A 13,852-nucleotide genomic window follows, 5' to 3' on the forward strand; every position below is an offset into this window, starting at 1 on the left:
GGATGTCAAGGAGCAGTTCAAATGTAGGCTACTTTGACAAGGAAAAAGTTACAAGAAAAAAGCACCGGCTCCGTTGGTGCCCTGAAATAGTCCAAACTAGTTGGGATCTTTTCAACCACAAAGAAATCCCCAACTGATAACAAAAACTTGTCTGTATGACTGAAATAGTTTGGGTAGGTGTTTATGTGGACTGGAGCAGCACAGAATTATCAACATTTTTATAGACTATTATAATACATATTTATTGACTACAAATCTTGAAATCTCATACATCAGTTAATTCATCAACGTTTTGTCTGGAGCAAGTTAATAATGCAGATAAATCTACATGAACCATACACTACCAACCACATGAAGCTGCACACAAACAACACTTTTTAGGTCTACTTGCTCCCATTCTAGTGCAATTTACTGACTAATAGGAGAAAAGAACATTTCACAATAGAGTGGGTGATGATGACCATGAAATGTAATCCTCACAATACCTCACCTACTGTATATGATGTCCATTTAGAAAACCATAATAGCTGGTTATAAAAGGCTTGTGTTCTAAAGGTGTAAAGAGGGAGGTTAGTCAGAAAGGCACTCTTGAGGTTAAGTGTGGCCCTCCTGCACATTCTGCCTTAGTATATTGTTTTTGTGTTTGGACTGAGAAACTAATGTCTGCCAGGCTGAACTATTTTCAGCAGCTCAATTAGCTGTGTGACAGTCTCTTGTCACTCCATAACCTTTACCTGGATATGTGAAATGGGCCAACTCAGCTTCGACTTCACTCCCTAAACCTCTCTGAACTTTGCTGCTAAATAAAACAAAAATTCTCAAAAGGCTCAGTCCTTACTGTAGCTGCCCAGGGTTCAGTTCCGCCCTTTTGCCCTTTGCTGCATGTCATTCCCCATCTCTCCACCCTTACATAGCTTCATCTGAAAAAAAAATCTTTTAAACAAGCATTCTTAGTTGTTTTCAACATAAAAAAAAAAATCTTAAGATCATCCCAGAGCCTAATGATGATTTTAGTCTGCTTTACCTCTTTAATTTGTGGCCCGAGGGGCTGGATTGCCCATGTCCCTTTCTAAAGCTCCATTGTCAATTTGTGGATTAGCTAACCCCCCCCTACATTTTGGCCTGGCTCTTGGCAGCCTGCCAGGGATCTCTTTGCATCCACTCTGCAGAGATAGAGCAGTTGGGGATTTAGTTATATTATACTTATGGATATCTGTCTTGTGTAGCTCTCCTTTACTTCAGTTTTGTTGAAGCTCAGCCATATCGTCATGGTGACAATTAGCTACTCATTTAATGCATTCTGCAGGGCCTCCCAGACTCATGTGCTTTTCGCTACAGTCCTTACGGCCACTGAAGTCCAGATCTTGAATGTTTGATTGAACATGTTCATGTGAGCAAAGATGAAAATGTTGATCTATGGACACTGAAAGCATATTCAGGATGTTATGCAGCAATTGCCAGATAAGCCTACTGAGGGGCCTTGGGCCGGTCTTGTGCCCCTCCCTAACTTTACGTTCCTCCCACTCTCTGTACTTTGTGAATGTACCCAGTCACACTCTTTATATGAACCAGTACTCCTATAATTTGACTATACTACCTGGCCCCACGTTTTTCCTGTGTTAAATTAGTTTGTGGTTTTGAATAATAAACCTGTTGATAGTCTATCTTTTTCATCCTATGAAAGTACAAAACCAAAAATACATTCCCGATTCCTTACCCTGTATGTGGCTATCAGAACCAAAACCTATTTGTTCTTACGCAGACGATCTTTACTTAAACTAGAGTAAAAAGTGATTTTGTCAGTGCAATGGCTCATTCGTTTATGCTATCTTGGATAATAATGGAGGTCAATAGCACAGGGAAATGAAATATAAATCAGACTTTGGTTACACAGACAGAACTTGTTAGTTGGATCAATTCTTGGTTTTGGTCTTTCATTAGACATATGCTTTTAAAACTATTTTGACGCAACGCCAAAAGATCCAGTAATAATCACCAACTTCAAGAGGTTACATAGGATTGGTTTGGGAAATTGCAACACTTAATTTGTACTTGACCAAAACACTGAAACAAAGTGAACATGAGGCCCACTTTGCCCTGCTGCTAATCCAACCTTGAGAAAAATTATTAAATAATAATCTAGGTATTTTAACATTTTAGTGATCGTGCCAAATATTTAGTACTAAATAGGTATCATTTAAAAATAAAATCAAGCCCTACACAAATGATTGAGCACTGAAGACTCATTAAGTTCACCAGTTACAGCTTTTGCACACTAGAGGGCACTGCAAGCCACAAGCTTTTCAGCATAGAGGCAGCAAATGGGAGTTGGGGAATTGTTCACTCACGGCTGTAGCAATACATTGCATGACACCAACAATACAAAAATGTTCCAAGAGATGGCAATGTAGGATCGTGTTGTTCACACCTCGGCAACATACAGAAGTTACGTACAAGAATTAGCCTAGAAGATTCAATTTGACAGAGCAGCTGTTAAAACGTTAGTTCTCACTGCCCAATTTAATTCAACATTGACAAAAGAGGCGAAGAATACATGTTTCATCTTGCAGTTTGTATATTTATTTTAAAGCAACTTCTTTTGTAAAATATAAATACAAATGAGATATTTTAATTACAAAGTTAAAACAAAAAAGAACACACCAAAATTACTTTACTGCAGTAGCCTCCCTGTTATATACAAGCTCTGTGCCGAAGGGTAAATATCAACATCATCTTAAAACTTTATTATACAAACTGTTTTGTAGTTTTGCATGTTAAATTACAGACTAAACAGGAAGCAAAATTTTAACATAAAAAAAGATACAACAAAATAGCCTGAGGCTCAAGCGAGCGCTAAAGTCTGAGAAGAAAAAAAAAAAAAGACTAAAACAGGACATCATGTGCTTCCTATAAACAAATACCACATTCAATAGCACAGACTCAGTACTATCCTGTACAGCTACACACATGCACAATGTGCTGCGCGCTCACACACTCCATCCAATCGCTGACAACACGACTACACTCTGTTGCCATACAAAATCTTTCAGAGGAGTCGTGAGCAACATCCAAAAGAAAAAAAATCTCTTGATATTTTATATATATATTTATATATATATATATATATATATATATATATATTTATTTATTTATACATATATTAATTTATAAAAATAAGACCATTATTAAGTCTATTGAGTCACAAATGTATTGATTCTCAGTTAACGGAGGGAAACGTTTCAGCAGCCCGATCAGCCAGCAGGTCAGTCCATCTGTACAGTGCCGGTCCAGAGCAGGGTTGAAGCGTGCAAACTAAGAGTCAGGCTAAGGCATATCATCATAACCCCTGGTTGGTTCTTAAGCAAACTGCAGTCGTAAAGGATCAAGGTCCGGGTTTAGTGGCTCCAAGGGTCAGGATGAGCCCAACTTCCCAATAGCCTTGATTTTGTCCTTCAGTTTGTCCCCTGGGTGGTCCCAGCGGTCGTCAAGACACTCCAGTGTGGAGCCCAGAAGAGCAGCCAGCTCAGCGCTGTCTTCCACCAGGTCCAACAGGTCCTTACTGTCGGCATGGAAGCCTTCCAGCTCCTCTGGGCAGGAGAAGAGCTGTGACAGAGACGCCTGCCGGTAAAACTCTGCCTCTGCCACTGTCACCACCTCCATGTGGGGGAAAGCCTGTCTGAAACCGCGACCAGACATCCGCAGCCGACGAAGGACGTCGGACAGTAGCAGCCAGTTTCTTGGCCTGAAAGAGGAAAGGAAGCAATGTTTAGGTATGAGGGCAGACAGAGAGGCACATTTCTTTTAAATGGGAGTTTGCTCTTGAGATAAAAGCTCACCCCTGGGAGAGGGACACCTGGATGTTGTAGCAAGGCAGCAGAGGGCGGTCAGAGAACTCAAACTCAAACACCTCCCTTTTATCATCCTCGTCCTCATCCTCTGGGCCAGGAGGGTCGGCCAGGATGTCATAGACACCGCCCTCCTCGCTCAACTCTGACACACACACAAAAAACAAGAATAAATTATTAGTTAGCATCTCTATTATCATAAAAGACGTGTATCACTCAAAGCTAGATGGCATTGAAGATGTGTAAAAAGACTTTGTAAGCACTAAAACAAACAGAGTACTCACCACACACAGCGCTGCCATAGAATTCCCAATAAAGCCCCGGGTCATCATCTGAGCGACCCTGAAGGTCAGCAAAATAATCTATGGAGAGAAGAAAGAAGCGAAGCCTGTTATTCAAGAGCTGGAGCCTCTGGGACAGGCAACGAGGCAAATACAATTGCCCTTTAAAACTACAGCAGAAAAATGGATAAAGAGCACAGTAAAATAATAGAGGAGGAGGAGGGGCGGTGTCAAGAGAGAAAAGAGAAACAAACAGAGCAAATGTTTTGTGGAAGGAGGGGTGGGGGTGCTGATGGTTAGGGGCCAGCGGCTGTACCACGGGGGAGGAGAGTGACTGTCTCCGCTGGGTTGAGCTGGCTCAGTTCAGAGCAGGGCTGCCAGGAATCAAACAAGAACCACACACAGTTGCTGTGTACACACACACACACACACACACACACACACACACACACACACACACACACACACACACACACACACACACACACACACACACACACACACACACACACACACACACACACACACAGAGAGAGAGAGAGAAACAAACAAGCAGAGGGAGCTGTATAAAAAACACAGAGAGAGAGAGAGGGAGGGAGAGAGAGAGAGAAACAAACAAGCAGAGGGAGCTGGATAAAAACAGAGAGAGAGAGCGAGAGAAAGAGAGCGAGCGAGAGAGAGAGCGAGCGAGCGAGAGAGAGCGAACGAGTGAGCTGGGCTTTGTGCCAGCACTGAGGCGTGGGGCGTCTGGCGTGTGTTTGGAGGGATTAACGGCCTCCAGATGAGTGGGACCAGGTGGAGGGAGGGCAGAAATCGCTCGCTCCACTCATTTTCTACGGTGCTCGATCTCCCGCGCTCCCTGCTCCGTCAATCTAGCAGCTATCGATCTATCAATCCACGGTCTTTTCAAAATTCAACACCATCTTTCCAGCCGTCTACATATAAATCTCCCTTTTGCACTAAACCTGTTCCCCTTTCTGTCGACCGTGAACTTACACCTGTTCATTTTCACCCTGATCTACCATCTTTTCTCCTATGTCTTGTCTCTTTTAGCCTCTGGTGCATCTCAGATAAATCGGTTTTAACTAGCTAGATGTTCATGTAATATTAAGCAGCTGGCTACAGACGAAGCGTGTGCCTGTGTATGCTTTCATTTCCTCCTCCTGTACACAAACTCATGTTGTCTCGACTTAACTGCAAACATTCAGACGAGCCCTCTCAACATTCACGGCCCAAATACAGACGACGTCAGACCGTAGCGTGGCAGCCTTGTGAAAAGACACACTCAGGCGCTCACACGCACAAATACAAAAGCAGAGTCTCCAGCCAGAGTGAAGCCCATTTCCGCACGTACACTGAGCAAACACAGTTGGCGTTGCTAAGTAACCAGATAGAGGAGCTCAGAGGCAGCCGCACGCACCCCGGCGGGCTGAGACTCCCTGTCTAACAGGTGGTCCAGGGAGGAGGAGAGGAGGGGGGGGGGTGCCGGAGGGGAAATGGGATGACAGAGACAGACATGTCTCGTAGCGACGGTTAGGAGGTGGAGGATGAGGATTTACAGAGAGGGACTCATACCAACAGGTTGCACAGAGGTCAGAGCATTGTAAGAACAGCAAACCGTGAGTAAGTCAAGATTTGGGCATTTTGGAACTCAGTTGCGGCCCCATCTTATCAACAATTTAATCTTGCCCGTGTCCCTTTATCTCATTTGAATTCCCTTTTTTTCTAGCATTTGTGATTTTATAATTTGTGGTCAAACATACACATTCATATTTAAATTTCCTGGCTTTTGCATTCCACTTTGTCTGAACGAGGGAGGAAACCTTCAACAACTTCACTCATTGCAAAACAGTTGCTGCATAACATTAGTGTTCTATCTAATAAAGCGAGACGTGTCAGTAAGTATGTATGTGTTTCAGTGTTTGAGGGGGAAGGTAACCTGCACGTCACACGCAGACGCCACATGCAGAACACTTTACAACCGTTGACTCTTCTCCTGCTTCCAACGTTAGCTACATGATTGCTGGATATAACAAACTAACTTTTCTTCACGAATAGCTGAAAGGAACATCGCGACTGTTGTGTGGAATAAAGTTGGCGAAAAAAAAAAGGCCCTATGCTTTTCAGTGTCTATTATTTAAAGCCAGACACTGTATAGTATTAAGTTGCTGTGAGCTGTAGCCTACATTCACCACTTCTAAACAGAGGCAGAACGTAACGTAATCTCAGAGATTATTCCTTCACAGCGCTTTGCAACGTGAGAAAATCTCAGAGCTGAACCGGGCAGACACAGCAGTTTTCATCAGACTCAACCTGGGTCGGGTTAATTAGGTTAGTTATATAACTGCTAACTTACAACACTAATAACATTACCGTCACCAATATACCCCTGCGAATCAAATCCCCTACTTCACCGTTAACCGTCAAGTAGGGCTGCAGCTATCGATTACTTTGGTAATCGAGTATTCTACAGATTATTCCATCGATTAATCTTAGATTCCAAAAAGGAAACCGAGGTCATGTCTTTCTATATTATTTGTGATAATTGATTGGGGGGGGGGATTTAGTCCAGTGACCAAAGATGCAATTTACAGATTTTAAATTGAACTTCTAGACCATGTGTAACTTTTCTAATAAAGTGATAGGACTGTAGGTCTGTTGTTTGTAAGACTTTTTTTTCCAAACTCAACAAAACCAGCCTTATCCATAAAAGATGCATGTGCGTGATGTGCAATTGCGGCTTCTGAGTATTGAGGATGTTTTTAAGCTAATTTATGGATAATTAATGACCAACATTATTTCTGACTTAAAAATAAGTCCTTAAATCTCCCAGATTCATTCATTGGATCAAATCAATCTCTTTCATTTTTTTTAAGATTTATTCTATTAGAAAATGTCCATAGGGGGGCAGGGTGAGCATACGGACTGCGACTAGTGACGTCAGCATTTCTAAATTCCTGACTAAACAGTGTGTCTGACTAGATTGAAATGCCAGCAGGGATCTTACCAGTGAGGAAGCGCTCCATGCTGTCACTGTGGGTCATCTTGAGCAGGCCACGGCCAGAATATGTGGCCAGGGTGGGGTCAGCACCATAAGACAGCAGGACTCGCACAACATCCAGGTGGTCATTCTCCACAGCATCGTGAATCGGTCTAGACACACAAATGTACATTCATTTTAACAATAACCAGGAACAGCACTGACATTTGTATGGGTAAAAAAAATCATCTTTTTGTATACATGGAGTTTAAAGATGGTGTATAGCATTACAAATATTTTTCCCATAAACCACCTTGTCTCCTGTAGCAAGTAACCGTTTAATAAAAGCTGCCTCACAATTACCGTTAAAGCTTTAGTGCGTAACTTTTTGATATTTATGAACATCGGTTACATTCAAGCCATTGCCAAATGAGTTTCTACAAAGCTAATTAAGACAGCTTCACACAACTCTCTGTATTTCTCATTATGGCTATGTTCAGAAGGTTGTGTCATCCGGTGACTTTCCCGCGCACAAGCTTTGAGTGAAGATAATGACCTCTTCGGAAGAGTCCCATCATGTTTTTTTAATCCTCCGTGTCCTCCTTGGATACTAGTAACTGCATGGAGAGGGGGGGGCAGGCAGTGCATGGTCACGGAAGGCTTGTATCATGTGGACATGCCGACAGTTTTGTTGCCATTACTTAGAATTCCTCATGGGGGCGGCAGAAACTATGCACTATAGCTTTAAGACCCATGCACAGTTTCCTAAAACAGACCCCCTACTGTACATTTCAATAACAGCGATGAAAGCCCTAGCCTTCCCCATTTAAAACTGCAGCTAATATCTCAAATCATTGCTCTTGCGCCAAGCAAATATAAAGTCAATGCCAGAAATTTTTCTATGCGCAAACTCAAGTGATTTAACTGATGACTAAGCCCTGGCTTTCCCTATTAGAACATGCCGAAAAAGCCACAATCAGTATTTGCATTGTGGATGAGACGTGTTCATGCAAGCAGAAGTTTGTGTGATTTTGTGTGCATAGGATTGAATAAGTTTGTTTACCTGGTGCCGTCCTGTGCACTGCAGTTGATGTCGGCCCCGTAATCCAGCAGGTGTTGGACTATGCTGAGCCAGCCACGTGCGCATGCCTCGTGGAGAGCACAGTAACCAGCATAGTCTCTGTGATTCACCTCACATACTCTGTTCTCCAGACAGTACAGTACCACCTCCTAAAGAGAGCCAACACACACACACAGAGAGAGAGAAAAAAAAAAAAAAAAAAAAAAAAAAAAAAAAAAAAAAAAAAAAAAAAAACAAAAAAAAAAAAAAAAAAAGAGAGAGAGAGAGAGAGAGAGAGAGAGAAAAAAAAAAAAAAAAAAAAAAAAAAAAAAAAAAAAAAGAGAGAGAGAGAGAGAAAAAAAAAAAAAAAGAGGAGAGAGAGAGAGAGAGAGAGAGAGAGAGAGAGAGAGAGAGAGAGAGTAGGGTTTAGTGTTTGAGATTGTGTGTGTATGAATTTATGTTTGGCGACAACCCAAGCAATACAAGACCAAACACACGAGTGAGACGAAGCAGACACATACGCAAACAGTCCTTCCCTTTACAGTTCCTGTGGGAGAGAAATTAGGGAAAGGAGGAACTGAGTGTGTTCCTGTGCCGGACAAAGACACACTCACACACAAATGCTCGATAATACTAGAGCTGGCGCCAAAACACATTGAGGAAACTAAGTGTGACTCAACTGTATTTAGCCTGCCAGATTCTGCTCGTGCATGTATGAGTGTGTGTGTAAATGTGTGTCTGTATGCCATGGTTGGGCTGGGACGCCACTGTGGCAGCCAGTTACGATGGTTGGGCTCTGAAAACAGCATAATGGAAGCGGAACAAAGACATTTGATAGAGGCGCTCAAGAGCTGGAAGCGTTTCCTCTGGTCTAGGGCTGTGACAGTTGGGCATCCAGCAGTAAGTAGTCAGACTGGTTTTTATTGGACAGGAGCAGCGTCTGCTGCAACCAAACAGAGAGGCAATAGAGAGATAGGGAGCAGTCCAGCAGTGTGTTGATATGGGGCTTGTCCGAGTCAAACAAGTCTGTGTTTCAACACTGCGGGTATGTTTTTGTATATGTGTGGATATGCAACTTAGTGTGGGACTGGGTAAAAGTATTTGCAGACCCTCGGAAAAATAAACAGAAACTATTTTAATATCATATATATATATATATATGAATGCAAAACTTTATAATACACCCAGACACATTCATACTCCGTCCGACTAACAGTCCTGTGCCGAGGGGAGGAAAGCTGCTCATCTGAACCTGGGGAATGACTCCAAACTTCCATTTCTATGCTAATTCTAGCCTGCCGTCTAGTCCAAGAGAGAGAGAGTCTCTCTGAGCGAGAGAGAGAGAGAGAGAGAGAGAGAGAGAGAGAGAGAGAGAGAGAGAGAAGGAAAAGGCAGGCAACAGAGAGAAAACAGGCTGACAGAGGGATAAGAAGAGGGCTAGAGAGTGCGGAAGAACGGGAGAAGAGAGAGGCAACACCCTAACAGATGACAGATTAATTTATCCGTTGATGAAATCTGCCAGAGCTGTCCTCTGGGCTGCTGCTGATAATAACAAGAGATGAAAGGGTGGGGTGTAGTCGGTGGTAGTGCAAAGTGTGTGTAGGAGAGACAATGAGGAAAAGGGGGAGAAGTGAAATGCGGGACCGAGAGAAAAGAAGTGAGCAAGTGTGAGCAAGAAAAAGTGCGAGAGAGAAAGAGAAACGTGGGGGAGCGGGACAGCGCTCCAACTGGTTTTCGCTCGCTGCCAACACTCTGTTTGCCTGCTGGAGAGAGATTCAGGAGCGCTGTGCCGAAGCTCCCCTCTGGGGGATTCCACTCGCTCTGTGTGTGTGTGTGTGTTTGTGTCTGCATGAGTGTGTCTGTCTGTGTGAGTGAATGAGAGCAAGTGTTGGAGAGACTGACGGGTAGAGAGAGTTGATATGCAGCTTACCTAAGTGTGTGTGTGTTCGCGCGTGTATTTTTGTGCCCCTGACGAGTATGTGCGTGTGTGGCTGTGGAGGAGGCGTAGTGCTAAACCTCCGAAGCCATGTTTAATATCGCTGGGAGAGAGCGAGGAGCTTAGCACGAGAGCCCCGGCTTCTCTCACACACACACACACATACACCTACCCCCTCCTCTCTCTCTCACTCTTTCCCTGCGCCCTCTAATCTCCCCCTCTAGAATGCTTCCCTGCGCTCGCCTGCAATCAATGCATCACTCAGACATTTAACCCCTTGCAGCGCTGCCTTCTATGTTCCTAAAATACAACAGATGTGTGTGTGTGTGTGTGTGTGTGTGTGTGTGTGTAAATGCATATAACATGTGCAGGCGATGCATGACTGGCTTTTCCTGTGCGATAAAGAGCCAAAAGTTTGAGCAGTAAAGTTGATGCGTGCCTAGACAAGTGAAGCGTGTGGATGTTTGTGTGGATGTGAGAGTGTGTGTATAAGAGCCAGCCTGCTGTTGAATGACTGCTGTAGTAACAGAGCAAGCCCGAGAATGTAGCCTCCGATGATCTCAGAGTAAATTAATCTCACACTGCCAAAAAGGAGAATAATCACCAGTTATTATATATAATAATCGGTCACTATAAATGCCTCGGTCTCAATCTATAACCTGCTCTGCATATTAATGCTCATCAGATACATACAAACCAAATGATCTAACCAGCATCATTTAATTTGGGTGGGTACAACAGTTGCTGACTGTTTAAGTGTGTTGTCATACCAGAACGTTGTATCGCAAAATTAATTCTAATGTATTCGCAAATACAAGTTGCAGAAAGCTTGGGGACGTACTCATGGGGCTGTGGTTGGCGAGCTAACCGCTAACAAGTTACACACTACAGTAGCTTGCCTACAACTAATCTGATGGCACCAGCTAGCCAAAATAGCTCGCCAAGCTAGCTGGCTTGCAACCACGCCAACAACGAGTTAGAAAGCTAGCTAGCTTGGTCGCTAACTGTTAAAATGTTTAATTCAAGTGAATTTTTTGGTTCCTTCACTGTTCACGACTGGCTGCAGACCACGACGCATTTCTATTGTGTGGAGTCGTTAAACTCAGAGCAGAATTACGTGAACAAATTGAATGGGTTAATACAGCTAATATGATAGCTTACTTCCTATAATTTTTTGTTCCCTCAAAGTTCGGTACTGTCAAGACTGCTTGCTACTGGTCAAAAGGCGCAAATTTGTGAGTCAAAGTTCACCAAAGTTGAACGTGAAAAGTCAGTGTGGATTGCTTCATTTTGGGTCCAGAATTTTGCTATCATGTCTGGTCTGACTGGGCACTTTAAAATGCAATCCAGTTTTTCTCTTTGCTTGGATCATACATGGATTTGAGAAGGAAAATCAGAAGTGATTCATCTGAGCAGAATTAATGACAGATTGCACCTTTATCTGAGCTTTCAATGGGCAGAGCTGAGGGGCCCCGGCACGAGGGGAAGAGGGATGAAGACATCCGCAGAATCTCTCCTCATTACCATTTCAAATGCTCAGAGAGCGAGGCAGAGGAGGAAGAGAGAGAGAATAAAAGGGGAGCGAGGGAGGGGAGGAAGAAAGAGAGTGGGCTTTCATGTGCAGAGGCACGGATCGCAAAACTAAACGAACATGAAATATGCACAGTGTCGGCCGGGCATCGGGAACAGAATAGTGCATGTGTGTTAAATTACATGCATGTGGGCATGAGGTGATTCTGTATGTGTAGGTCTGTACACGGAAAAGAATGCCTGTGTGTGTGTGTTTACAGGGTAACAACCGCTGTTTCTCTGTATGTGTGCGTTTGTAGTGAAGATGTAGGCTGTGTGTGTGCGTGCACGCGCGTGCATGAGGTGATTCTGAATTTGCATGTGCCAGTCTGTGTGTGTGGGCGACAGCAGCGAGTGTGGAGAGTCATCTGTGTGTGCAGCATATGTTGGAAGAACACGTCAGGATGCCTGTGCATGTGCTTATTGGGTCATAACGGGTGTTTCTCTGTGTGTGTGTGTGTGTGTGTGTGTGTGTGCGTGTTGGTGATCAGGATGTGAGTTGTGTGTGTGCGTGCCTCCGTCTCTCAGGCCCTCATATCTCTCTGCCTGTGTGCGATAAGCCCAGAGCTTGCGGCGCTAAAACACCAGTGTGAGACAAGCGCTCTGCGCATCTACAGGCTTGTATGCAAGTGTGTGTGGGGAGGTATGCATAAATTGATGTGTCTCTCTGCGCACATCCGTGTGTGTGTGTGTGTGTGTGTGTGTGTGTGTGTGTGTGTGTGTGTGTGTGTGTGTGTGTGTGTGTGTGTGTGTGTGAGAGAGAGAGAGCCCCAGGGGTCTGCCCCAGGCTTATCACACACAGGCAGTGAGAGACGAGCTTCCTGAGAGAGAGACAGAGAGAGAGCGAGAGAGAGCGAGAGAAAGGGAGGGAGGGACGGGGGGTGTAGGGGGGAAGGTGGGGGTGTTGTTTGCGCAGCGGTCAGTGCCTTGTTTGTGTAGTCTCAGGTTTTCTCCTCCCTCCTCCCCTCTCCACACGCGGAGCGCAGGAAGGGAAAAATGCGAAGGGGCTACGAAAAAAAGGAGAGGGAGGGAAGAAAAAAAAAATTTAAAAAAAAAACGTTCGAGAGAGATGCATAAATCAGAGAGACGAGCCAGCTTCTCTCCAGCACGGCTGACTGAACCCTGCTGCTGCTGCGCTGCACCCTGTGCATGTACGTGTGTGTGTGTGTGTGTGTGTGTGTGTGTGTGTGAGCAAGGGAGAAAAACAGCCGCCGCCACTGCTAACCACAGTCACCACGGCACATTAGAGGGCCATTAGAACGCGATTATACTCCCAGTGCTTACCTCTCATTCACACTCTTGCTCTCTCTCACTCACACATATTTAAGGACACACACACACCTCATCATCATAAATGTGTACAACAAACACACACAACCATAAAGCAACCGGTTAATGAGCAACAAAAGATACCCACACCTATTTACAGTTCTGTGAAGATACCTCTGCTGGTGACGCGCGCACGCACACACGCAACACACACACACACACACACACACGACTGGGTGGACACAAACAGGACAATCTTCAGCTCAAGTGGCATAAAAACCACTTGGATCAATAAATCATTTTGTAAAATCTGTCAACAAGGGAGGGGGAGATAACATTTAGGCTCCCAAACAGAAACACAAGGGATGAGGGAGAGCGAGACAGTGGGCCATCCAACTTTAATTAAAAGCTTTCAGAGCAATAGGAGTTGAAAGATTCAGTAAAATATATACCAGTCTCATTCTTTCTTGTATGTGCAGAGAATGAGAGGATCTGCTTTAGGAGCGAACGATCGGCAGCTACACACAAAGAAAGAAAAAAAACCTCCCGATGCTCGAGAGAGGCAGCAAGCATCAGTCTCCGTATAATGATCCCACCGATCCCTCATGCTGTCTGCGCACGCACGTCCTTGTGTGTGTGCGCGTGTGTGTGTGTGTGTGCCTGCGTGTGTCACACTTCGCCCCACAGAAAATTAATGAGATGTGAGAGCGAAGCGAGGCAAGAGGAGGGGAGGCAAGGGGAGTGTGCGTGCGAGTGTGCACGCTCGCGGGGAGGAGGAGGAGGGGTGCCAACGACAATCTGAGTCACAAAGAGAGGAAGAGAAAGAGTGCTGAGAGGAAAGAGGGGGGAGGGAGAGAACGGAAACCTGAGAGAGAAAGAGAGAGTAGCGGGCAAGAGGAGCAAAATATATGG

General features: G+C 44.4%; 1 protein-coding gene across 2 annotated transcripts in view; it reads right to left on the reverse strand.

Annotated features, from left to right (window-relative positions):
- Positions 1-2,472: 2,472 nt before the first annotated feature.
- bcor (BCL6 corepressor) overlaps positions 2,473-13,852 on the reverse strand; it is a 33,723-nt gene continuing 22,343 nt past the window's right edge. For both annotated transcript variants that reach the window (XM_039817080.1, XM_039817079.1), the window contains 5 exons: positions 8,170-8,336; positions 7,134-7,279; positions 4,130-4,207; positions 3,837-3,990; positions 2,473-3,742 (listed from right to left, as the gene is read on the reverse strand). In XM_039817080.1, the coding sequence (XP_039673014.1) occupies positions 3,412-3,742; positions 3,837-3,990; positions 4,130-4,207; positions 7,134-7,279; positions 8,170-8,336 (876 nt within the window). In that variant the 3' untranslated portion in view covers positions 2,473-3,411. The remainder of the gene's footprint in view (positions 3,743-3,836; positions 3,991-4,129; positions 4,208-7,133; positions 7,280-8,169; positions 8,337-13,852) is intronic.

Source organism: Perca fluviatilis, chromosome 12, assembly GCF_010015445.1.
Source record: "Perca fluviatilis chromosome 12, GENO_Pfluv_1.0, whole genome shotgun sequence".
Classification (NCBI taxonomy): domain Eukaryota; kingdom Metazoa; phylum Chordata; class Actinopteri; order Perciformes; family Percidae; genus Perca; species Perca fluviatilis.